We start from the raw sequence: 26934 nt of genomic DNA, 5'->3' as shown, positions 1-26934 counted from the left end.
ACACCTGGGCGGGGGATGCTCAGGCAGCAAACGGGCAGGTGGGGGGTGCTCAGGCGGGCTTCACCAGGAGCAGCTCTGACCATTGGGCCGGCCTTGGGGAGGAGACTCCTCCCCTCAATCATCTGTGGCTGCTGCGCACTCCCCCCCCCACAGCCACCTCCCCATGAGGTCTTGAAGAAGCTGATTCACCCCCAGCACCACGCCCCCATACGGGGAGCCCTGCACGATGGTATCCAGACTGCTGTACTCTGAAGACATTTCCAGTATTTTTAGGGCCGCCCACCCATTAAAATGAGTCACTAAGCACCCGTTTAGGGTGCAAAGCTGGCAGGGGTGGCGACAGCCTGGGTCACATGGGACTCAGGGTTGCCACTCTCCACCCCCTCCCCATGCCCCCCCACCTGCCCTCCTGGCCATAGCAAGCAGGCAGGAAGGTGGGAGCCGGATGGGCATGGAGGTATGTGCCTGCCCACCTCACTACTGCCTCCACGTGCCACTTTGTGGTGCTGCTGAAGGCGATGAGGAGAGCAGGCAATGGGGAACAGCACCCTCCTGCTCCTGACCCTTGAGCCGGCCCTGGGGAGGAGAGGAGACTCCTCCCCGCAACCCGCTGCGGCTGCACAGGCTTTCTCCCCGCAGTTGAGAGAAGACATGAAGGCAGGAGGAGGCAGGCGCTTTGCAGCACACGCACTCTTCGGCACCACCACCTCCCCATGAGATATTCCTCCCCCGCCCCGCGCACATGCTAATTAGCCCCCACCCCGCTAGGAACAGCCCTGAGCCCACCCACTGTTACAAAACTACTGTAGTTGGCTGCACCGACAGAGATCAGAGGTCACAGAAGTCTCTCTCCCTGGACTTTGGAACTTCTCTCTCCCCGCCGCTCCACCCTCACGACGCCTTTTCTGGATTTGAACCAGAAAGTTCTCAGAACCCCCATCCCGTTCCTCACGCCCCAGAACTTGAGGAAGGAGTGGGGCGCACAGTGGAAAACCACGGCAGAGCTTCAGAATCGCTGCATATAGTGGAGGGATCGCTGTCTCAGGCTGTGCCCTTCTGCTCACAGCGCGGCTCGACCCTCTGCACTGGGGGCTGCCATTACCTGTACTGCCTGACTGTCAGAGGTTCGGGGAGTTGCAGAGGAAAGTCCGGCAGCTGCCACGCCAGATATTTCTCCAAAGCTCCTTGGTCAAAGCTGTGTTGTTCCCTCACGTCGGTTGTGTCGGGCTCAGTGGCCATCTTCAGTTGCTCTTGCACCGGCTGCTGTGCTACGCTGCAAGAAATCTCTACTGAGCAAAGATCGCAGCACAGATCCCCGCCTTCTATGCCGGGATCTCCTTGCCAAGAGCGTATAAAGAATGACCCAGTTACGCAAACTGCGTAAGGTAAGCCTTTTACAAGTCCAGACCATCAACAGGTGTTTTCTGCTGGAGAGCTTAACTTTTGCTGGGTCTGTGGCTCTCTAACCGGCAACTTTATGATATAATTGTACGCACTCTCTCCCCGTGTGGTAGTCCACATCCTCTCTGGCAGCGCCACTGACTTGTAGATTGCCACCTTCTAGCTCGAATCCTATGCATGTTTACCCAGGAATAAAGTATACTGAATTAAATGATGGTATCATTCAGAGATTTCCAGAGCCTCTGGAAAAGATATGATTATTGCACTGAGTTAGGGTTGTGGAACAGATCAGACATTAGTTCCATCAAACCAGAATGGAAGGATCTCTTTGCCTGTAACCTAATCCCATACACATGTGAGCTGGTTGTGCTTACCTAGCGGTGTTGTTAAAAACACACATGTAAACAAATCACATAGAAGTGGCCATTCACTGATCGAGTAATTTCTGAATTTCACTAATCATTTGATGAAGTGAGATCTAGACAATGAATGAAAGCAGATGCTGCAATATACTTATTCATCACTGAGATACCATTAAACTTCAAGGCTTTTAAAAAAGGAAAATGCAGAACTGCACAGTGATCTGTGCAATGCAATTTGCACACAAAACACGCACCACTTCAACACATACCCACAGCTTCCGTGTCTGACAGTGCCCACATATTTTGTTGCCTAAGATCACACTCCATGACACTCCGAAACTTACACAGAGTGAGAAAAAATCCTCAGAACTGGGAACTTGACAGCACTATTGCAGAATGTTGTATTCTTTGGTAAAGACTCTGTAGCAGCAGTGGAGTCTGTGGGATGGATTTTTGACAGAGGAGGAAAAATTGGTTCTCTTGTTCAGGATTGAGGGTTTAGAGGAGACTGGGCTACTCTCTTTACTTTTCTTTTGGGAAGTCATGGCACCGGAGGAGGGGAAAAATAATCAATCAATCAATCAATCAATCCCAAATCTATGGCTAGACACATGGCTGTTTTTAGAAAGAGGCAAATGGGGCAATTACTCTGGGCCGCACAAATGGAAATGCCACCCCCCCACCATCCAAAGTAAGGTTCAGTATTTGAAATGCTCAGTTCCAAACTTTTCATTCAAGGCAGGAAAATTAATCAGTTAAAATCTAAACCAGGACCACGAGCTATTTCAGTATTTTGAGTTATTACAGAGACACTAGATGCAGTGGCTGGCCCTGGCAGGACACAGAAGGATTAAAGTACATTTTGTGAAAGTTGTCCCAAATGTCAGATTTCTGAAAGAAAAAGAACTGAATATACCATTCCACATTAATGTTTCCATTCTAAACATAACATAAACGGAAGCAAACCCATATGAATGCTTTGTGTGTGATAACATACACAATAAACAATAAAGAAAACATTCACTATAACAATAAAGATAACATACACAATAACAATAAAGAAAAGAACTCTTAAGTATTTAAAAATGCCTTTCCTTTAAGGCATCTCCTTCAATAGGAACCACGCGCCCATGCCTCTGCGGTCGGATGGTTTTGTCGCCGGAACCTGGTTGCACTGTTCACTTCCCGCCGCGGGAGTGCTTTTACTGTAACTCTAGGAACTGCTTGTAAGGGAGACGTGTCGCTGGGGCTGGGTTGAGCAGAGCAGCTGAGCTGAGTTGAGCTGGTGGTGGTGGGCGCGCCCCAGTGTGTATCTGGTGCTTTTAGAGGCTGGGCTTTTTTGGTGTTTTAGGAACCGGTCATGGCCACCTCGGGGAACCTGGTGGAGCAGCTGCAGCGCCGCATCCAGGAGCTGGAGGATAAGCTGGCCCAGGAGAGAGGAGGAGGGGGCCAGGGTCAGCGAGCGCGGATCGAGCAGATGAGTCCGGAGGTGACGGACTCCAATCCGTACAGGTGAACAGGATCCCACCCTCACCCGAGTCGGAGAAAGGCGGGAGGCTTCGTTGTAGGTGCATTTGCTGCGTATTATAAAACAATTATGATATAAAGCCTGTTAAAATTAACTAAAAGCCTGAGAAAACAGTTGTGTCTTAAGGGTTTTTTTAAAAAAAAAACAAACCATGTTTGTTTTTAAAAATATGAAGAGATGTGGTGGATGAGTAGCTTTGCCTTTTGCCCATTGTTTTTGGAGATGAAGGAGAGAGGAATAACTCTGGGGGTTAACCCATCTTTAGTCTGATTGAAATTGTGTGTATGGATTTTGAATCAGAGGGGAGCTTCTTATTCCCTTTATGCTGCTTGGTTTTGCACTCATTTCCTCCCCACTTACAAAATAACAACAACATCATTTGTGATCCCAGAATTCCTAAGGCTAACTCTTGAACTCCAGGCTCTGATAGAACCACTCACAACGGATTGCTGAACTGAACAGGAATTTCAGCTTGGAATTCAGTTATGAGCTATGGAATTGCTAATTTGATTAAAAATAATAATTGTGCCATGTGAATGATTTGAAAACCTCATTGACAGTGTGTTTCTCTCTTCTCCCCTCTCTCTAGTCGCTTGATGGCACTGAAAAGAATGGGAATTGTGAAAGATTATGAGGTGGGGCCAATGTTTCTTTTACAAACTTACCTTAATGATGTAACCCCATGGAACAAAGTACTTATAAGCATCTGTTTTTTGTCTCAGAAAATCCGCAGCTTTTCAGTAGCAGTAGTAGGTGTTGGTGGTGTTGGCAGTGTGACAGCTGAAATGCTGACAAGATGTGGCATTGGTAAGGTAATACCTGTATACTTTTCTTTTTTATAACAATAGACTACTGTGTAAAATCATTAGTGCTGAGAGATAAACTATGGGTAAAGTTGAGTTCACATTTATCAACTGAATAGCCTCATGGCAACCACTGCAACATGTGATGAATATTATATTATATAAAGATATATAAAGACACATGGTGTAAACAAGTCTGGGAGCTGTGTAGGCTAAAGCTCTTGGGTGTATGTTTACCACGTGTATTAAGACAAGCATCTTTCTTCATTTTGATTATCAGATTTGTATTCTGCTGAAGGCAGCATGCTTCTGTTTACCATGGATGAGAGGAAATGACTTGTTCAAAAGTTAGAGTGAATATTATAACTGAGCAGAGAGTTGAATTGGGATTTTCTGCATACCCAGTACTATCGCAAATGCCGCACTGCCTTTTTATTATGTCTGCCACAGAGACATGCAGAAGATAAATAGGAGCTTCTCTTTCCCACAAGATGTGACATGGCCATTTTGAAGCTGTAGAAAAAAATAATGAGCATTGGATATGAATGACAACTCTGATTAATTTATTATACCACAGACTTCTTAAAAAACCAATGTTTTAGAAATGTCCATACTCATTTAAGAATCTAGTTTTCATTTGTTCTTACAGATATACTGGCTGTTTCACTAATCTTTATTGTCTAAAGCTGAATTTTTATATAAGGCAGCAGTTATTGAGCATTTATTTCTAGATGCTGGACTACTGATTTGAAACAGGTGTTTCAGGCACATCTTTGGTCCAGTTTTGTGGGTGTGGAAGATCTTCTTTCTATGTCTCTTATCAGCCCCACCTTTTTTTAGCCCCTCATATCTCCATGTGCTGTGTCATTCAGTTTGGGCCAACTCTAATTGCAAGATTTGTATGCTCATCTGTCCCTTTCTTTAGGTTTGTTTACCCAGTTGTGAGAGAGGTTAGGAGGAAAAGGTAGGTAGATAGATAGGATACCTAGATGGAAATATCCCTTTAGCTGGATCCATCCTGCAGGCTGCTACATGGATCATCTTGTCTAAACAGATAAAGCTAATTTGTGAAAAGTGAAAGCAAAGTGAATATATGTCAGTTTAAGTAAATATTTGCAGGACCAAGTGCTTTAGCCACATACTTTGTTCTAAATAGGAGCCTGAACAGAGACCATTCTTGAATTATTGTAATCTTCCTTTTAGCTGCTCCTGTTTGATTATGATAAGGTGGAGCTGGCAAATATGAACAGGCTGTTTTTCCAACCTCATCAAGCTGGACTGAGTAAAGTTGAAGCAGCGGAGTACACCTTGCGGTATGTAATGGGGGGCCTAGGCATCCAAGTGTTTGCAGTATGGGATGTCAACTCAAAGTTAGAGTTTCCAGTAGTTTATCATGTGTGAGATTTTTTAAAAAGTAAACTTCTCAAAGATTGAACAGTTTAATTCATAATTAATGGTTCTTTGGTAGTAAGTTCCACTGAATTAAATGGGACCTCTTCCCAAGTAACATTGTAGCCTTAGCACGTGCATGACAAATGTTTGTGATGTCCTTTTGGAGGTTGATCTCAGAAACTGAAACACTTTATTTTGGTACATGATTAGAAAAAAGAAATAATCACACAGAGTATCCATATCAATGTGACTTAAAATCAACAAAGAAATAAACATAGCAAACTACGTTATAGTATCCAGCTAATCAGTAGTATTCAGTTTAAACCTATCTCGTCTAATCTTACAGACTGCGGCACAAAATTTCACAATGTTATTATAGATTTCCAAGTTTAGACCAGTAAGTAACAGAGTATCCAGGATCTGAAACTATAAATGGAGCAATAAACGACCCTCATAATTCTCTGTAAAGAGGGCAAGTCAGAAGAATGTGCTTGATAGTTTCAATAGCACTAGAGCCACAAGGGCAGATTCTCTCATGAAAAGGAGTTTTCTTGTATCTCCCAAGCAATACCATCATGGGAAAAGCATTATACCTTGCTATAGTACAGATTCTTCTATGACTAAGAGTTGTTAAGTTATAAAATGCCACTGACTTTGATGTACAATTTCATCTTCCTGAATTAAAATATCTAGGAATATCATTCTGGTGGTCTACATCACTTATTCTTTATCTGATGGATCACTTGGCTCTCTCAAAGCCCATTGTCAAAGGCAATCCCATTGAAAGGCCATATGATACACATTTCAACTCAAGATGATGGTGCCATGAATAACTGAAAGAATCAGTTTGCATTAGAGGAATTAATCCAACTGGGAAATAATTATATTTTATCCAGTAGTTGAATGTAGTAAGTCAAATCTTAGATTCTACTTTCAACATTCCTACCTCCAGCCTTAGAACAACATTTGGGAAACACCTTGGGACCTGAAGAAGTTCCCTCAAACACTTGGATCTGACTACTGCCAATAAGGAGGGATTAGAATATAATCCAAGTTGAGTTCCATCTAATAATTCAGAGAGAGCTTTGGCTTCAAAGAGTTTCAGAGCCGTGGGAATATCCTCCTTTAGTTCGGGAGGGGGGAACTCTCATTCTCGGTTGCTGACTGACAGGGACGTCTCATGGGTTATCCCCTTCCACTAGCTCCAAGACAGGACAGATCTGATAGGATAAAAGTTAAAGATATGCCCCCTTGGGGCTGACAGGGATAACCCCGCCCCAGTTCTTTCTGTCCTCGCCAGCTCCATGCAGCAAAACTTGTCCCTCTCTGTTTCTTACATTGCTTACCTCAGTTTTCTGGTTGCCCTAGTTTCTTGTCCACCTTAATCTTCTTGTCCTTGTCCGTCTCTCTCTGTACCAAAAAACCCTTCTGTCGTTACCCTCTTCTTGCTCTCCCTCTCCTCCCTCCCCCCGCTTCCCTCCCTTGTTGTATGGCATTTAGGGCGCAGTACAGGCTTATCCTGCTGCTGCGCAGAGCCCACCAGAAGTCCTTCGGTCTGGGTAATTCTCGGGAGTTTGGAGACACCCCGCCTTAGTGGATCCGCCACTCTTGGCAGCCTCCGCTGTAGCTCAAGTGCCCCTCCCCCCGAGTTTCGGCAGTGGTCATGGCCGCTTTCCAGCTGCCCATGCCACTAACTGCCATAGCGTCAGTGACAGCCACATCAGAGCTGCTCACACTGATTGCTCCCACATGTCACCTGCCTTCGGGCCGTGAGATGCGCTCCTCAGCAGCTCAGCATGCCCAGCAGGACCCCTCTGCTCTCTCTGCAGAGCAAAAGACCCAGCAGAAGCCTCTTGCTCTCTCTTCAGACCGGCAAGTAAAGTTTTCACGAGTCCCTTTGGCTAATCTTCCCCCTTCTTCGGAGGAGAACAGGGTGATAGTTTTTACTCTGGAGGGAGGTGCTCACAAAATGGTGGCCTCTCAGAAAGTGGCGTGTACCTCAGAAACAGCCGCCATTTTGCCTCAAGGGCAAAAGGATGAGCAGCAGCTAGCTCAAACCACTAATCTCTCCCTTCCAAGAGCAGTGCCACCAGAGTGGCAAGCCTGGTTCTGCAATGCAATTGTGGACACAATTCATCAGATTAGACCACCAAAAAGAGTTCCAAAAGGAGAACCACCTCATCTTGAGTCTTCATCGGGTGACTCTGATAGTTTCAGAACCGTAGGAATATCCTCCTTTAGTTCGGGGTGGAAACTCTCAATTACCATTGTTCTCCACTGTGTGTTCTGAATTGCATATTTAGCACGCGCCGTCCGATTCCTGGATGAGTGAGGCATTAACCTGTTCAAGCACTATTACTAGCCCAACAATGCTTTTAGGTCATTTTGCAAAGACTAACACTTTTGATTTTTTGTGGATTACTAAGTAGCTCATTTTCAGAAAACCAGAGAGCAAGGGATTTCAAAGACCACTTTAATCCTATAACTGAGTGGGCAAATTTCAACACAGTCAGTGTACAAAAGATCCATCATGTCTATTGGCAATCTTAGGAGAGTGTAAATCTTGCCTCTGTAATCATTCAACAGAATTAATGTAGAAATTGAATAAAAGGGGGGCCAAAATGCATCCCAACTTAACCCCTCTTTTTATAGGGACTGTAGTGATCAGCCACCCCTCCCCTAAAGAGTTAGTGAGAAATGAACCCTGTCCTGATCAGAGGTGCACCTAGGTAGTTTTGGAGCCTGGATCTAACCTAAAGGCCTTTGGAGGCCCCCCCCCCCGCTGCAAGTTAAGCATCATCCCCCTTTATACACACACACACACACATCGTGACACACAGTATTTTTAACACGTGGGATCTTGAGGGCACAAGCAGCAACTGAACTCACAGGAATGTAAGAATATAAAACAGGTATATATTTCTGCTAATGCATGTTTGCATAGATTTCAACACACAACTTAACATATTCTCATCCCACATATTTCCCATTTCCCCATCTGTCTCTAAAGCACCCGGCACAGGTCACAGTCACACTCAGCTGCCCTGTGCAATGTGGGCCAGAGGCGACCACAACACCCAGGACAGACTAGAGAGGATTTGGGGGCCCCGGGGGTGTGGAGGCCCTGGACTTCGGTCCCAAAGTCCAGGGATAAGAGCACCACTGGTCCTGACTGACAGGCTGGTGAACATCAGGGCTCAGCCAGTCAGCACACCAACTGGGTGGGACCTAGAGAGCCATTGGGAGGAAGGAGAGTTTCTTTGTTAGAAAAAGCAGGCTGGGGGAGCCGAGCAGGATGTGTGGCCATGGAGAATGGCTGAAGGATAGCTGCATAGAGTTGCCATGCCCCTCAAAATTGCATTTTTCACCTGGATTTTAAGCATCTCACCCAGATTGCTTAGCCCACCCAGATTTGCCCGGATTTCAGCTTTCATTATATATATATAAAAAAAAGCTAAGCTCTAGCCCTTGTAGAAGCGGAGTTATGGAGCAAAATGTGCAGTCATAATTCTGCTCTAAAATTATTTTCAAACCAGTTTACATAATATGCAAATTAGACACCCAGATTTGGAAAGCCAGAATATGGCAACCTTATGGCTGCAGCTCTTGGAAGATAGAACTGCAGGGGCTTAAATTCTCAGCCCAGGGTTTGCTAAGTTCAAGGCAAATGAAGCCAGGGCTTTGGCTTCGGGAAGCTTAGTCTAAGGAAAGTTTGTTTAGTCAGATTTTGCTTTAGACTTTCTGTTTCTTTGGTGTGTGTTTTATGTATCCATGATACTGTTCTAAGTGTGCTTTTGCTTTTTCAGTCATACATACATGTTCTTGTCCCCTTAGCTAAGCAGGGTCCACCCTGGTTGCATATGAAAGGGAGACTTGATGTGTGAGCACTGTACGATATTCCCCTTAGGGGATGGAACCGCTCTGGGAAGAGCAGAAGGTTCCAAGTTCCCTCTCTGGCTTCTTCAAGATAGGGCTGGAAGAGATTCCTGCCTGCAACCTTGGAGAAGCCGCTGCCTGTCTGTGAAGACAATACTGAGCTAGATAGACTAATGGTCTGACTCAGTATATGGCAGCTTCCTATGTTCCTATGAGTTTTAAAGTGTGTGCTGCCCCAACATCATCTGGGGTGCTTCTTGAAGTATTATTGTAACCTACTGAGTATTTTTACCTGTAACTAAAAGCTGAAAAAGCCTCAAATGGAAGCAGTCTGTAGCATTTGAATACAACTGTTTTTCTTTTTGTTCTTTTCTGTTAACTTGGGGAAAGGGAGGGGGGTGAAAGGGGGCTCTTACTCTGGTGCAAACATGTCCTCAGATGTTCAACAAGCTATCAGTTTTCTCACCATGTGTAGGCTTGCATGTGGAAGGTTTTTGTATACTTTTCCAATAGCAAAAGAAAGAGAGTTTTCCCTGGAATTTCTACCCAAGTCTGGGTGGGTCAAACTCTGTTGATAAACGGGTGGTGGTAGCAGCCTTTAGAACCTATCAAAAATTATAGGAAAGTTTGAGAAGCCTTGCTCGGAAAGCTCAGAGGGGATGATTCAGCATTTTTCTTCCCTTCACATGGGCTTGCTCTGAGACAAAGGCTTTAATCCACTTCAGGGACATATTCTGAAAGGTGGCCTCTAAGATTGTATCTAACTCTAAGTGAAGTATTTTGATATAAACTTCTTATTAAATCCAACCGCCACCGATCAATAGAAGATTCTCCAAGTTTTCCCCAAAGTTTAGATCATGAAATTGAATTGAAAGCAGCCTTGAAATCTATTAATAATAATAACAATTCGATTTCTATACCGCCCTTCCAAAAATGGCTCAGGGCGGTTTACAAAGAGAAATAACAAACAAATAAGATGGCTCCCTGTCCCCAAAGGACTCACATTCTAAAAAGAAACATAAGACACACACCAGCAACAGTCACTGGAAGTACTGTGCTGGGGGTGGATGGGGCATTGGTAGAGATTCAGATGAGAATTTAACTGATCCTCATTGGGAGTTGATTTCAGATTATTTTTATTTAAAAAAAATTTTTTTTGTCTTCCAGGAATATCAATCCTGATGTCCAGTTTGAAGTACATAATTACAACATCACAACTGTGGACAATTTTCAACACTTTATGGATAGAATAAGGTAAAACTTTCTTTTAGGGCTTGGTAGCATGGCCAATATGTTCTTAGCTTCTCTAAATAAAGAAAGAGTTATGGGCTGCATAGAATGTCCAGCTTACTGTTTTCAAAATCTCATCTGCAAGACTCCCTGAAATTTCTGGGGTTTGTTTCTATCTATAGTAATGGTGGATTAGAAGAAGGAAAACCTGTGGACCTTGTATTGAGCTGTGTGGATAACTTTGAAGCTCGCATGGCTATTAACACAGTAAGTATCACATCCAAAACCTGTGTATCTCTCTCCCACACAGTTGTCACTCTTCTACCACTAAGAATTGCACATAGGATACAATCCCTGCTGCTATTCAGCATCCATTAATTTCAGTGCGGGTTTGCATAGGAGCTCCATACAAACAAATAAACAGAAACTGCACAGTTGCTGCACTACAACTCTTAAGTGTGTGCAATTTATTCTTGTAAAGATTTGTAAAAGGCAAAACACATTCAGAATAAACCCACATTTTCCTAATTACTTCAGCCTTGCACTTGGATCATTACAAATAAGCTGCTGTGACTTTGAGACTTGCATGCCATTGACATAACTCGTGACCTCCTATGTCTCTTGGATAGAGTTAAAGAAGTTCTGTAGTCTGGCACAAACTCAAATGAAAGGAATGATTTTGTTAGTTCATACATGTGATCTGATTCAAAATCTATTCAGATTTTGTAGAAAATGCAATATGTGTATTTTGTTAAAGGCCTGTAATGAACTTGGACAAATATGGATGGAATCTGGAGTAAGTGAAAATGCTGTGTCTGGTCATATCCAGCTGATCATACCCGGTGAATCGGCTTGTTTTGCAGTAAGTGATGTTCTACGTACCTGCTTATTCTATTGTGTTGTCCCTTTAGTAGAGCAAGGGTGGAATGAAGGTTGATGGAATCCATCCATTTAACTTGGGCCACTCTCTCTATTGCTATGTTATTTATGTCCCTTCTAGAAATATAAAATCTTTTTCTCCCCCTTTGTGGCCAGTGTGCACCTCCACTTGTTGTAGCAGCAAACATAGATGAGAAAACGTTAAAACGGGAGGGAGTTTGCGCAGCAAGTCTTCCCACCACCATGGGAGTGGTCGCTGGCCTTCTTGTCCAAAATGTCCTGAAGTAAGTGACTAAACATAAGATGCCTTGATTTTAAAAGCTGATGTAGTAATTGGTTAAAGGACCACCTCCCAGCATATTGGGAACAAAAGTGCTGAGTTTTCATTTTGATACCTGCAAACACTAAACTGTTGTCTTATCTCTCATTTCCCCCCAGATATTTATTACAATTTGGTAGTGTGAGCTTTTATCTTGGCTACAATGCTATGCAAGATTTCTTTCCCACCATGACAATGAAGCCAAATCCACAGTGTGATGATAGAAGTTGCAGAAAACAGCAGGAAGAGTACAAGGTAAAATAAATAAAATAACTTTTACAGGGATGGATAATTTATTTAACATAAATGGGACACTAGCAATCTAAAACTTCTGCAGATGTTTTGCCCTACTGTGTTGACTTAAGGGATTAGAAGATTTAAGGGATTACTAGAAGATAATTATTTTACTTTGCAGTTGAATGAGAGTGGCAACCACAATTTTTTACCATTCTTATGTTCCTAGAAAAAAACCGCAGCAAATCCCAAACAAGAAGAAATAGTTCTTGAAGAAGAAATAGTACATGAAGATAATGACTGGGGTGAGTACTGAGATCAAAACAGATAATTTGTCAAGATGACAGATTACTATTTCTTTAATTGCTTTAATACTAGCACAATGCCCAACAGCACAATGAGCTGCATTTACTTGCTTAACCGTGAATCACTTCTGTTGAGTCCTCTGGAAGAAGTAAATAGGCTACAAGTCACAACACACTTGAGATGGGGCAAAATTAGTTCCCACTTCACACTGATGATCTAGTGTCAGAAGAGGGAGGAACACTTTGACCCCTTCTCGGGTCTAATTGCAGCTCCTGCATGAAGTTTGGGGGTAGATATGGTGGATGAGACGTGAGTGGGCCCGGCAGGGAGGGCAGGATAGGCAGTGTGCATAGATATTACAGCTTGTGAAGTGGCTATCATTGTGTTGAGAGGAGGCAGTGGAAATGTCTATATATTGTCAAGGGCCCTGGAAAATTGCAAAGCAGAGACTCCTCATGGGTCATCTACTGTTGGGAATGATGGTGGGAGGAGATGATCACAGCCGTGGTATTGCTAAGTACAGCAGTTTCCTCTTTCCCACAGGAGTGAATGGGATAAAGTAAAGGGGTGTACCATTGGAGGTAGAAGCTTTTAATGCTCATATATATGTCTATAACATCGAGCCTGGTATACCAGCATTGCGTAGTGCTGGACAATTCTAATGCTGATATACCAATATTCCATGAATTTATAACAGCATAAACTATAATATACCTAACTATTTCTCTACAGCTGTGAACTCTATGACTGACATCCAGAGCACTGTTCAGAGGAAGCAGAAAGTGACTTCCCAAGCAGCAGAGTTGTGCTTTGGGGTGTGATTTTCACCAATCTCCCCTGCCTTCCTAAGTGCTCTGTCTTCCAGGAATATGTCTCCAAGGGTTGCACAGCTCTTGGAGACATAATCCTGGAAGACAAAGATCATTGAGGGAGGGAGGGGAGGTCAGTGAAAATTGCTCCCTCTGTGTGCATGCTCTGCTGCATACAGAGCAGAATTAAGTCTTCTAGAGATGTGGTGCACTTACCCCTCCCTCCGTTTTCCCCGGCCGCCGCCCAGTATTTTTCACGTCCTACCGGGTGGCAGCATATTTCCCTGCCACCCCGTTTGCTCTACGGCCAGAAGTTGCAGGTGCACATGCGCCTGCTGGGCGTGCAAACGCTCGTGATGTGCGTGTTCGCGCACCCCATGGGCGCATGCACACCAGCTACTTCTGGCCGAAGAGCAAATGGGGTGGCAGGGAAATATGCTGCCACCCGGTAGGATGTGAAAAATACCGAGCACTGGCGGGGGAAAGCGGAGGGAGAGGTAAGTGCACCCTCCCCCACCCTTAAAGTGAGACACACACACCATCGAGCCACCCGCACCTGGTTCCGTGCACATCCTTAAAGTCTTCAAGAAGAGCCAGTCTCTCCTTGTGAGGATGCAGCTCCTTCTGTGTCCTTGGAATACTGCTCTGGATGTCAGCCCATGAATTTATAGCAGTATAAAACACAGTATTTTTTATTTTATTGCACTTATATATCACCTCATACAAATGTCTCATGACAGCTTACAAATAAATGATAAAACCAAACAGTAAAGCTGTTAAAAGTAACCAGTTAAACAGCAGTAACAGTAGTAGGTTCTTCTAATGTCTCCTTGCCATTTGATTTGGCTGCACAGGGAAGAGATTTGGGGCAGCGGGCAGTACCATCCAAATCTCTTCTAATGCCGCTGTATTCACTTTTTCTGTACTTGTGGAAGATTACATTATGTGAGATGATGAATACTATTAACTTGTCATAACAAATTTATGTGCTCATGTATATGTTTATCTTTACACCACTCAGGTATAGAGTTGGTTTCGGAGGTTTCAGAAGAAGAGTTGAAAGCTGCTTCGGGTCCAATTCCTGATCTTCCAGAAGGAATAATGTTGGCGTACACAATACCAAACAAAGTAATGAATCGCCTTGTGTCCATCCATTTCTTTAAAACTAATGTGTGTTCTCAAAAGCTTTTGTGTGGGCTGGCTTTTAGTGACCATGGCTAAACTGAGGTTAGGAATAAGCTGTCAAAGATGAGGTTTTCTAATCTTGCTTAAGTTAGGAACAAAGGAAGTTGCCTTACACTGAGTCAGACCATAGGTCCATCTAGCTCAGTATTGTCTACCTAGACTGGCAGCAGCTTCTCTAAGGTGGCAGGTAGGAATCTCTCTCAGCCCTATATTGGAGGAGGAGATGATGATGATTTTACATTTATATCCCGCTCTTCCTTCAAGGAGCCCAGAGCAGTGTACTACATACTTAAATTTCTCCTCACAACAACCTTGTGAAGTAGGTTAGGCTGAGAGAGAAGTGACTGGCCCAGACTCACCCAGCAAGTCTCATGGCTGAATGGGGATTTGAACTTGGGTCTCCCTGGTCCTAGTCCAGCACTCTAGCCACTACCCCACACTGGCTACACCACGATGCCAGGGAGGGAACTTGGAACCTAGATGCTCTTCCCAGAGCGGCCCTATCCCCTAAGGGGAATATCTTACAGTGCTCACATGTAGTCTCCCATTCAAATGCAAACCAGGGTGGACCCTGCTTAGCAAAGGGGACAATGCTTGTTTACTACCTTGTCTTGGTGTACATCTGCTCAGTTGCCTAACACTATTATAAAGAATTACAGCTGCACAAGCACCAACATGCCTGCGAGCACAGCTGTTTTATCAACCTGTAACTGGCAGGAAAGGCAGGCTTGTCCCTTTTTGCCAGAGCAAGCTCTCCACCCCCTTGTTTTCAGCTGAACCCAACATGAAAGACACTAGATCCTACATATTTTACTCAATTTTGCTTTACATAAAAACAAGTTAGCATTTAATTATATAACTACTTTTGGTTGTATTTAAGCAAGCTGGACTTGTTGGGTTTTATTTGGAGAGAGAGAGTGCCAGAGATTAAAACATTTAAATATTTTTTTCTGACACCAACAGGAACCTAATACTACAGCTGAAGAAACTGTTGCAGAATCAGAAGAGAGTCTAGAAGAACTTATGACTAAGATGAAGAACATGTAGTACAAAGGACACTTCAGAAATTGGCAGCTTATAATGTTGCTTTGGCTCTTGGGGATAAGCTTGTTAGGAAACAGGTTTTTTTCTTTTGTGACTGGTGTTTCATCATTGTTCTAATTATGTGTCTTAAAATTGCTATACGCATAGACTTTCCAGAAGATGCACGGGTCCACATTTCCAATGAAAACTCAGATGAGATGTGACAAGCGAGAAAAATTTAGGAATGTAACACAGATGCCAGTTCCTTTTAGATTAATATAAAGCCTGGATTAATTTTATAGGGAACAATCCACTTGTTGTAGTACACTACATATTCTTCTAGGACTCCTGCTCTCTTAAACTATAATTGTAGGGAAATGAGCAAATTAAATATTTGACCTACCTTTAAGTTTCATTTAAAAAAGATTGTCATTCTATCACATAACATGTGCCTATTGCATGTCCATGCAATTGATTTACTTCTAGTAGCTTTTTACCAAGCAGTTGATTTCTGTATATAAGATGAGTCCTCTGTGTTTCTTAATTCTAGAATCAAAATGCTCAGTACTGTGTGACATGTTTCCAGTGAGCTGGAAAACTACATGTGCTGGAGGAGACTAGCATAACTGAGTAGCATTAAGAATCTTCTCCTATGGGCCCTAGCCTGATTGGAAGAAGTCTGTGGGATTCTAACATGAACTAGGGCCCTACCTATGTCACTTGTCATACTGGGTAACAAAACTGCTTGTATGGTAAAGTCACTATCACTGTGGTCTGGTTTTAAGGGAAGGATATTCAGTTAAAGGTATTTAGAGATCTTGTGCAGATAACTTAAAGTTTCCAAATAAAGGGAAATGAAAATTTGGAGGCTAGCATCCACAAGCTTTGGAGGTTATTACTAAAGTTGCTCTCAAATTAAGAATTCCAATACTGCATTGTGAATTATGTAGCCTCTCTGATGTGGCGGATGATCCAACTTAAAAGCTGTGGCTTGCTCACGCATCATGTTTAACTGTAGATTATTGAGGTGATCCATGTTCCTTCACAAAATGGGTTCTGTGCCTGCACAGTAACCCTTGTGGAAGAATTCCAAGATCCATGGGGTGCTCTTTGGCTCTGCCAAATTGCATGCATGGTGCAACCGTTATTTTTGGCAGAAGAGCACCTTTCTCCTCAGTTCCTTCTCAACCGCCATACTACTCGCATTGTGAAAGATTTGCTGCATTTCATCCCAGTTCCTGTGAAAGAAACTTTTTGGATTCTTTGGCTTTGACTACCGACAGTTCCTTCAGCGTATTCTCTAGATTTCGTTTCCACTTTGTTTTTATCGGTGATCTTCTGGCTTTGAAAAAGGAGCATTGTTTTTCACTTACCGTGAAGGCTTCTTCTGGTTCTTGGTGCCAGGGACATCTCACGGGTTATCCTTCCCCACCAGCTCCGAACAGGACAGATACTCTGTATTATAAAAAAACAGATAACGGACCGCCCACTCGGGGCTGCTGAGGATAACCCCGCCCCAGTTCTCTGTCCGAAACCGAGCCATTAACGAGAAGCAGAAATGTACAGAGAGATAAGAAAAAACAGCACTAACAGAAAAATACCCTCAAATAAGGGATGTTATGCTAGGCCAGAAATGGATGCCCACGTCAGAGAGACAACATCACCCCTGGTATCCGGCAGGAACAAGCAGTACGCGTCCACTGGGTGGGTCGAGATGTCCCTGGCACCAAGAACCAGAAGAAGCCTTCACGGTAAGTGAAAACCAATGCTCCTTTCTCGGTTCTTGCTGCCAGGGACATCTCATGGGACATACCACAGCTTTGGCCACTGCCTATTCCTGTGGGAGAACCTGTTGGAGAACCCTCCTACCAAACGCCGCCTGGACATTGGCGTGAGTCTCCATCTTATAATGTTTAGTAAAGGTCAAAGGCGCCGACCATGTCGCCGCCCTGCAGATGTCCTGAACAGATGCGTGAGCTGAAAAGGCCGCTGAAGCTGCCGCTGCCCTGGTGGAATGCGCTGTGATACCAGCCGGTGGGACTTTGTGCTGGGCGTTGTAGGCCAGTACGATGCATTCCCTTATCTAGCGAGCAATAGACGTGGAGGAAACGGAACCCCCTCTTGACCGAGCACTGTAGGAGACAAACATGGTGTTAATTGTACGCATAGACTCTGTCCGCTTGATGTACACCCTCAGACACCTGCGGACATCCAACTTGTGCCAGAGCTTTTCCCTCTCATGGGCAGGATGAGGGCAAGGATGGAAGAAATATGTCCTGCGACTGATGGAAGATCAATGAAACCTTTGGACGTACGAAAGGGTCCGGAATAAGTCTCACCGCCATCTTTTGAAACACGCAAAACGACTTTTCGACTGATAAGGCCCTTAACTCTGAGACGCATCAAGCCGATGTTATCGCCACCAGAAAAGCCACCTTTTGGGACAGTGTCTTCAAAGGAATGGACGCGATCGGCTCGAAAGGCAGATGCTGAAGCGCCGAGAGGACCACGTGGAGATCCCAGGAGGGAAACCTATGGACCACCGGTGGAGACAACAGTGTAGCCCCTCTGAGGAAGCGTCTCAGGTGAGGATGAGCTGAGAGAGATGACTGAGAGCGGCCGGAAATTAGGCCTAGCAGAGAGATTGCTTGTCGTTTTAGCGTATTAGGTTTGAGTCCCTTTCTTGCAAAAACTGCAATCGGTGCTTCAAGGTAGCAGACCCGCGTGGCACGGAGTGACGTGAACACCAGCGCAGGAAGGCCCGCCAGGTCGTCTGGTAAGTGCGGTTAGTGGACGGCCTCCACGATGCCAAGATAGTTCTCACGACCACTGCTGAGCAACCAAATCGACTTAGCAATCCCCGTTCAGTCTCCAGGCGGTCAGCCTTAACCAGCCCGGATCTGGATGATGAACTGGCCCTTGTGAGAGTAGATCTTCTCTGAGGGGCAGCTCCCAGGGGATTCCATCGGCCAGGTGCGCCAACTCCGGAAACCATGGTCTCCTGGGCCAGAACGGGGCAATGAGGATCACTTGAGCCCTCAAGAGGCGAATCCTCCTGAGGACCCTGGCCAGTAAAGGGGTCGGGGGGGTACACAAACAGAAGGCCCTTGGGCCATGGACTCGACAGGGCGTCTACTGCCGTTGCCCCTTGGGAGGGAAACCTGGACATAAACTGACTTACTCGAGCGTTTCTTGGAGATGTGAACAGGTCCATGCATGGGATGCCCATGCGCTCTGTGACAAGTTGAAATATCTGCGGATTGAGGCTCCACTTTCCTGGGTCGAGGTCCTCTCTGCTTAGCCAGTCTGCTATCCGGTTCAGTTCGCCCTTGAGATGGTGTGCTGAGAGGGACTGTACATTCACCTCCGCCCATGAGTGCAGTTGCATCGCCTCCTGATGTAGGGACTGGGATCGTGTGCCTCCCTGTCGGTTCACATGGGCTTTTGCTGCCGTGTTGTCTGTCCTTACGAGGACGTGTTGACCCTGTATAGCCGGGCAGAAGGCAATCAGGGCCAGTCGAATGGCTCTCAGCTCCCTCCAGTTTATGCTGTGCAGCTTCTCGGATGCGTCCCAGCGACCCTGGGCCGAGAGATGGAGACAATGGGCTCAATATCCCCTGTCGCTGGCATCTGTTGTAACTAACGTCCTTGGTGGATCCAGAAATTCCTTCCCCCGGAACAAGTTGGTCGGACTCAACCACCAATGTAGCAACTCGCGGAGCTGAGCTGGAACATGTAGCCACAACTTCCTCTTCTTTGCGATCGAGTGTTGATGAGGCAACAGGAACCACTGCAGAGGACGTAGATGGATCCTGGCCCACGGAACTACATCTATTGTCGCGACCATTAGACCCAGTAACCTGGAAAGAGACATCAACAGGCTTTTGGATGACGCCAGGACTAACCTCACTTCGTTCGTGATGGTGTCGAACCTGTCCCATGGCAGGAAAAGGCGATCCTGCTCTGTGTTTATCACCACTCCGAGGTGGCGAAGGTGGTGAGTTGGCCGTAGGTGGCTCTTGTGACGATTTATTAGGAAGCCGTGCCTTTCCAGTTCTTCCAGAGTCATGGTCAGGTCCCAAAGGGCTTCCTGAAGGGTGGTTGATTTCAGGAGCACATCGTCTAGGTAAGCAAACAGCCGGACCCCTTGGAGCCGCAGGTGAGCCACCAAGGGAGCCAGAACCTTGGTAAAGATCCTGGGTGCGGCAGAGAGACCGAATGGTAAGGCGGTGTATTGATAGTGGAGCCCGGCGTACTTGAATCGCAGTAGGCACCTGCTTTCGGGATGAATAGGTACATGGAGGTAGGCTTCCTTCAAATCGATGGATGATAGGAAGTCCAGGTGCAGTAGTGCCTCCGAAATTGACCACAAGGTCTCCATGCGGAAGCGCTGTCTCTTTATGAACCTGTTGAGGAATTTTAAGTCCAGGACCGCCCTCTTTGTGCTGTCCTTTTTGGGGACGGTGAATAGAATAGAATAGAATAGACGCCCCCCTCCTTCCACTGCCCCAATTTCCATCAGGTGACCGATGGCCTGTAACATGTCTGCATGCTTCAGGTGGGATCAAGATCGAAGGGTAGGGATGAATCTGGGGGGAGGGGGGCGTTTAATTCTATTCTGTAGCCCTGTTGTATAACTGTCAGGACCCAGAAATCTGTGACGGAAGACTCCCTCCTTGCAGTCATTGTTGGGTTTTCTGTTTTGTTTGGGCGGACTGCTGTCTGAATCCGCCAGCCCCTCTGTAGGGGAAGCGCTGACGGCCCCAAGACCCCCTCTGTTGTCTAGTGTCTCTGTACCGGCCTCTGAAAGGCCGGAACCCCTGAAAGGGCTGAAACTGTTGGAAAGCCTTCCTAAAGGGTTGCCGTTCTGTCTTACGTGGGGCCGTGGGCATGGTCTTGCGTTTGTCACTCGACTCAACCAAGACATCTTTAAGGGCCTCTTCCCCAAATAGTTTAGTGGTGTCATAGGGGACGGCAGTTAGATTACTCCTTGAGGTGCTATCCACCGCCCAATTTTTCAACCAGAGGTGTCGCCTACCCAGCACCGCCGCCGCCACTGCCACCCGTGCGGAATATCTAATGGAATCAAGGGTAGCATCAGCTATAAAAGCTTGGGCTTTTTGGATCTTAACTAACTGTTGCCTAAGCTTAACGCTATCAGTGGGAGGATCGTTTAACAGACCGTCAATCCAGAGCAAGGAAGCTCTCGCTGCCATGGAGGCCGCCGCCGCTGCCCTGGTCGCGTGCGTGGAGTTGTCATGTGTTCGTTTGAAGGCGGACTCAGCCTTTTTGTCCGCCGGGTCCTTAAGGGTCACTTCGCCATCCCTCGGGACCAACGAATTCAAAACCAGCTGCACAATCGGGGCATCGGTGCTGGGCGTTTTTAGGAATTCAGTGACCTCTTTCTGAAAGGAATAAAAACGATTAGAAATGGCCAAGGGCTTTCTATTCGCTGCCGGGAGTTTCCACACCTGCTTCACCACGTGGCCCTGGGAAAAACCCAATCCCCTTTCTCATTTGTAGGTTCAGCGGTAGCGGTCTGCTGAAGCCCAATTGTCTTCAAGATCCTAGTCATGAGGGGGTTAAAATCCTCTGCTATGAAAAGCCTCTGAGACACTGAAGAGGCATCATTGTCCTCTTCCCCCCGACCATTCAGCGTCCTCCCTATCCGGGTCCTGGGGGACAGGATCTGTGGGCCCGGCATCTCCCCCCCCCCGATACTGGGCTCTGGGGGATGTTTCTAACCGGGTTTGTCAAGGGTCTAGGGTTTAGAGGCCTAGGGTCCCCCGATTCCTGATCTGATAATTCAGATGAGTGAGGTTCGCCCCCTCTATTGTGTGGCTTTTAAGGCTTGAGGTGCTTAGTTTTCACTTTGGCCTTCCTGGGGGGGGGAGGGGGGATTCACTGGATGAATCAGACTCAGAGGAAGACGGGTCCAGCTTTCTTCTCTTGCGAGACCTTTTCTTACTGGCCTGACTTGGTAGATAGTATCCACAATGGCGTTTTTGAACCACGCCTGCCAGTCTGGGGGCACCGTTTTAGGGATTGACATGGTAACAACGGGGGCAGATGTTCCCGGATCTCCCCCGCCTTCCAAACTGTCCCCCATTACCTTCCTGGAGGCCGGTCTTTCTGTTGAAGGACCCATCGGGAGTTGGTCTTCTGAACACAAAATGGCCACCGCGGGCTCTTTTCGTGCCCTTTTTTCTGCCTCCGCCGCCATTTTTGCCTTCCCCCTTTTTCTGTCGTGCACCTCCGCTATGGCCGCTATTTCGGCCGTGCAAGGGGGTGGATTTGCAAGGGGCCTTTTTGAAAACGTTAAATCCTGAGAGTGATCGAAAAAGGCACCCCCTGCTGCCCTCCGGGCAGCTGATGCACGAGTCTCGCGGCCCGAAGGCAGGACCATCGCCGCGGACCCGGGAGCGAACAGTGTGGGCGGCTCCAAGGCAGCCGTCACAGACGCTGCAGCCAAACACTCTTTGGCAGGCTCCGTAGCACCTCCCTTCCCTTCGGCGGGCTCCGTAGCGCCTCCCGGCTTACTCACCGCCGGGCTCTCAATTTGGCGGGTATCAAAGGAGAAGGAGGACTCCTGAAACGCCTGTGTAGGCAGTCGTTGGTCTCCCTGCCTAAGCGGCCCCGGGCACAAGCATTCTTGAGGCGGGAAGGACGGAGGTGTCGGTTGCTGCGGGGCCGCGGCTCCGAAAGGCTTAGAACACGCCAGTCCAAAGCGGCTCTGTTTAGTCCCCCTCGGCACCAGAACTATTCTACCCCTGGGGGGAAACGCCATACAAGGGGAGAGGGACCAGACTAGAACACAAAGGGAGGACACAGAGGGAAGAAGTACAAAGGAATTATAGATATAGATATATTTTAGGGAAAAGAACGCAGCTAGGATAAGATGGAATGGACAAAAGACCGCCAAAGACAGAGATAGACAAGGAAAATTGGGAGAATATATAGAGAATACACGGAGAAGCGAAAATCTGCTGCCGGAGCTATGGTTAGGACAGAAAGAACTGGGGCGGGGTTATCCTCAGCAGCCCCGAGTGGGCGGTCCGTTATCTGTTTTTTATAATACAGAGTATCTGTCCTGTTCGGAGCTGGTGGGGAAGGATAACCCATGAGATGTCCCTGGCAGCAAGAACCGAGAATGGATTGTTCTCACCACACACATAGTGTAAAGGGATCTGAAACTAAGAATCCAAAATAAACTAATGTATGAAAGACATCTGCAAAGCAGCTACATGGTCATCAGATCTGCTCTTTCTCAAACATGATGTGGATATCCATTCAGCAGCGGAGGCCAACTTTGCTCAGGCAGTCCTTTTAAAAGGTGCTCTAATTATATCCTAGCACCCACCACCATTCAGGTGAACTTGCTAATCACCCATTTTGTGAGGGGGACATGGATCACCTCAAAGATAAACAGGTTGCTTACCTGTAACAGATGGTCTTTCTGGTGATCCATGTTCGCTCACAACGCCTGCCTGGCCTATCTCATTGCTAGGATACCTACACAGTAATAATGAATTACCTGACTCCATCAATCCACATTCTTGACTCATTGCAGTGGCTGATCAGGAACTGAGGAGAAAAGTGTTCTCCTGCCGAAAATAATGGTCATGTTGCGCCCACAATTTGGTGGAGCCAAAAAGTGCCTCCTGGAGCTTGGAATTCTACCATGGGGGGTTACTGTGCAAACACAGAACCCATTTTGTGAATGAACATGGATCACCAGAAAGATCACCTTACAGCTAAGCAGCCTGTTTTTATTCATAGCTGTATGCAGTATGTATGTTATGGTAAAAGGCTCTCAAGTTGCTCATGTATTACAGAATTCTAGGCATGCTTATCTTTTTAGATAAGCTATAGGTGGAACATAAATCAAAAACAGTCTTGTGGCATCTTAAAGATTAAAGTTTCGTAAGATATGACCTATAAGTTAATACAGACGATGATGATGAATATATACAAAATGGTTTACATATTTGTAAATAAACACAACCACCCCACGCAAAGTAAACTTACAAAAAAACTACTAAAATGATATGACCATGGTCTGAATTTTTACATCATTGTATGGAACTACTGTACCACAGTGTCTCTTTTGGTGCAGCAGGCTGTAAGTGGTGTTAAGCCTCAAATTATCTTGTCTCTTTGCTGGCACTGGCTGACCTGCTCTGATATTATAAAGAGAACTGTGCAGTATGTTGAAGGAAATCATTGTAGACTTCAGAATCAATGGGATTAATGTGCAAGCCTATTCCCATCCCCTTTTTTCCAGAAATTAGGCCCACTGTTTTCAAAGGGGTTTACTGCCTGGTAAGTACAGTTAGGATTGTAGTCTACATGTGTAACTATGACTATTGTATAGCGTGTTTACTTAAGTACAGCTTTTCCAGTTAAAAAGTCATTCCCATCTTAATAGTGTTCTTAAAAATGTTAGTAGACATTGTTGTATGCTAGTGATGTCATTAATATACAGAAATGTACTTTGGTGTGAATTCCCCAGAAACCGATGTCAGTAGTAAAAAAAAAAAAAATATATTGTTTTAATATTAATTTTTTGAATCCAGTGGAAGGAGAACATGAGGAGAAAGAGTCAAAAGGACTTGCAAAGAGAAAACTTGGAGGAACCCATACCATATCTAAATTGGCTTAAGTACTATATGCCTAAAAACTAACTATAATACTGTTATTTCAATACATTTTTACAGCAGCAACTTCTTTGTGAGTTTAAGTAGAAAAACAGTCTTGCTTGAAATCCCCCCCCCACCAACAGGAGTTCAGTGGCAGTTAATTAGCTATGCCCTAGCAATCCTCTCTAATAAAACGCTTGGTATCCGTCCGTGGACGGACACCAAGCGTGTGTTCGTGCCTCCCTTGGCGGTTCTGGGCATGCGGCAGAAACAGGCCGCGGCAGAAACGAAGGCAGGGAACAGGCGGCCATGTTGGGCGGCCAGAAGCGGCCGCCCCGAAGAAGCCAGTAAAGCCCGGCCAAGGTGGATGTGCTGACGCACTCATGCGCCTCCTTTGATTGCATGAGTGATACTTATCTGAATGGTTCCTCTACACACCCAACAAGGTTTTGGAGTGCATGTAGTGGGGTGAGTCACCAGACAATGACGGGGGCAGGGGCGGCAGGGAGGAACTCTGCCGCCCCAAGAACATTTTTAGAAACACCAGTGCCGGAGGGGGAAGAGCGGGGGGTGGGAGGTAAGTACTACCACCACCCCTTAAAGACACACTCCCCCCAGTGCCGGACCACGCTTCTGTGGTTCCGTGCACATCCCTAGTGGCCCGAAATGGTGGTTCATAGCTCTACAACTTGCAGGCATATTTGTCTTTCTTGTAGTTCTCCAGCTTGCTTCCCAATCTCCTGTCAGTGGATAGGATTTTTTTTTTTTTGCATCGCAGCACCATCATATATCACTTTTAAACCATGATCTGCTGTCTCAGATTAGCATAATTGACTATCGACACAGAACAAGTTTGACATTTTTGTCCCAATCATTTGCTGTTGAAGCACATACACCTTCAAAAAGATAAATACAAAAAGCAATCGGTAATAGGAAAATAAGAGTTTACTCAACTGATAGTTCAGTTGTGACAAGTCCTTCATAATAGCTGGTCAAAAGATAACATTTACAAATATTTTCCATTTAAAAACTGCATTTCTTACAGAACAGATTTCTTGGTTTATGATATGAAAAAGATTGCACTACAGCATCCTCCAATCCTCCCATTATACCGTAATCTTACTTTGTATTAGATTTAACTCTAAAAAAGGAGTAATGAAAAAGATCTCATTGAGATCAAAGCTGCTGCTATTTACTACCAAATAGTTACATCCATTCAGGATAGAAGATATGAAACATAGTATTTTTCTTTTATACTTAAAGACTTCTCATACTCAATATCATCTCATACCAGCTATCAATCTCATCTCATTCACAATTATTTCCTACACTGGCACAATAACATGTTATTCCTACAAGGGCACAATATTTCCTGGGGGAAAAGATACACATAACAGTCAAGTGATCATCAAGTAGTTTCTACCCCACACTCTTTTGGAGTAGATGTTTACAGAATATAGTATGCTTAAAGTTTTAATAATTCAAATTGCTTTTGAATAGAAAGATAACTTGGCAAGCACCATAACTGACTTACAGTGCAGTTGTGAAATAACTCTACCAAGGGGTGCTATCAACCTAGTCCCAATGTTTGAGGCATTCTAGAAGTCTGTAAATAATAACTAAGTGGCCCAATCCTTCCACAATCAATGGGGCTTAAAGACACATAGTGTGCTCAGGACTGGCTTGTCAGTTTTAACTAACACTACTTTTTAACTCTGTGGAAGGGTCCACAACATTCAGTAATACTGATAATTGTTTATCTAAAAAATTAAATGCTCTGGATATATGTTCAGTCACTACTAGTGTTAATTTGTACTTCTCCCACGAATAAGCCATATTACTCACTAGTGTAAATACCCCTTAAGGCTATTCTCATGAACAGCAGAAACTGGGCTAAGGGAGCTCAGCTCGGTTTCTGCTGCTCATGTGCTGCAATGGAAGCCATGCAGCTCCTGACAGCAAACCTCCCTAAATGCCCCCACCCTTAAACGAGGTTAGCGGAGCGTGCGCTCCACTAACCCTGGTTGTTTTTTTGGCTGTGTGTCGTGGCTCTGTGCTGCGGCAACTCATGAGTAGACCCCCAATGGGGGGCTCCCCAGAATGCCCCACACACTCATGTGGGGCATTCTGGGACTTCAGGGGGCTGGGAGGCCCTCAATCTCCACCGCCCCAACTGGCTCCATGACGGAGTCGGTAATCATGTGGGCGGCCAATCCAACCGCCCAGAGCGAGCTGACTGCTCATGTGCGGGGAGAGCGGGCCAAGCCCGCTCTGCCTGCAAACCCCCTTGTGTGGAGAGCCTCCTTTAGTGAAGAATGTGTTGTCTTATATCCATGTACCAGTTTGCATCATCTTTGCCCATGCGGCAGGAAAGTGTTGGGAGAGAAAGCACTTTTCAAACTGAGAGTGTCTCCACTTGATGAATGATGGGAAGCTGCTTTTCCACCAGTCAACAAAGTCTCCGCTTCTTTGATTTCCATGGCTCTCTTATATAGCTCAGCAGCCTTCTCAAAATCCCCTCCTTCGTAGCTTTGAGAGAAATAAGTAAGAGTTTAATAACATGATCCATGTAGTCCCAACAAATACTCAAAGCAAAGACCAGATTTTTCCTTACTAGATAAAAGAAGAGGGGTCAACAACTGAGGCTCTGAGATGCTGGCATTCACAATTGCCAGCCAAGAGAAGAGGATTTGCTGAGAGATCACTGGAATATGTATGTATGTATGTATGTATGTATGTATGTATGTATGTATTTGATTTCTATAGTGCCCTTCCAAAAATGGCTGAGGGTGGTTTACATTAAAACAAAACTAAAATCAATTAACTATTAAAATCAAAAATTGTAAGAACATAATAAAACCATTATTAAAACAATTAAAACAAATGTAGAGGTTTACCTACCACCCTCCATTTTTTTCCCCTTCAGCCGAGCTATCTTGCAACTAGCT

General features: G+C 45.4%; 3 protein-coding genes across 11 annotated transcripts in view; 1 reads left to right on the top strand and 2 right to left on the bottom strand.

Annotated features, from left to right (window-relative positions):
* ACAD11 (acyl-CoA dehydrogenase family member 11) overlaps positions 1-1239 on the bottom strand; it is a 50165-nt gene extending 48926 nt beyond the window's left edge. For 2 of the 3 annotated variants that reach the window (XM_053266483.1, XM_053266484.1), the window contains exon 1: positions 1103-1239. In XM_053266483.1, coding sequence (XP_053122458.1) covers positions 1103-1239 — 137 coding nt within the window. Of the gene's footprint in view, positions 1-473; positions 686-1102 lie in introns of those variants that run through there. The other variant, XM_053266485.1, reaches the window with a different exon arrangement.
* UBA5 (ubiquitin like modifier activating enzyme 5) lies at positions 1236-15756 on the top strand. 4 transcript variants are annotated; one of them, XM_053266486.1, is made up of 13 exons: positions 1236-1385; positions 3115-3275; positions 3881-3926; positions 4014-4103; positions 5298-5407; positions 10530-10616; positions 10775-10859; positions 11350-11454; positions 11628-11755; positions 11910-12045; positions 12254-12329; positions 14161-14267; positions 15288-15756. In XM_053266486.1, exons 1-13 carry the CDS (start codon positions 1359-1361, stop codon positions 15369-15371), a joined length of 1242 nt encoding a protein of 413 aa, XP_053122461.1. In that variant the 5' UTR covers positions 1236-1358; the 3' UTR covers positions 15372-15756. The 4 variants fall into 4 exon arrangements, with proteins under 4 accessions (XP_053122461.1, XP_053122462.1, XP_053122464.1 ...); XM_053266487.1 differs by lacking the exon at positions 1236-1385 and having other exon boundaries at positions 3133-3327; XM_053266489.1 differs by lacking the exon at positions 1236-1385 and having other exon boundaries at positions 3133-3331.
* Positions 15757-24913: 9157 nt separating this feature from the next.
* The window catches only part of NPHP3 (nephrocystin 3), a 50281-nt gene continuing 48260 nt past the window's right edge, over positions 24914-26934 (bottom strand). For all 4 annotated transcript variants that reach the window (XM_053266479.1, XM_053266480.1, XM_053266481.1 and 1 more), the window contains one exon: positions 24914-26515. In XM_053266479.1, coding sequence (XP_053122454.1) covers positions 26335-26515 — 181 coding nt within the window. In that variant the 3' untranslated portion in view covers positions 24914-26334. The remainder of the gene's footprint in view (positions 26516-26934) is intronic.

Source organism: Hemicordylus capensis, chromosome 6 (genome assembly GCF_027244095.1).
Source record: "Hemicordylus capensis ecotype Gifberg chromosome 6, rHemCap1.1.pri, whole genome shotgun sequence".
NCBI classification, from domain to species: Eukaryota; Metazoa; Chordata; class Lepidosauria; order Squamata; family Cordylidae; genus Hemicordylus; species Hemicordylus capensis.
Note: the sequence above shows the minus strand (reverse complement) of the source record. Positions and strands in the feature narration are given on the sequence as shown.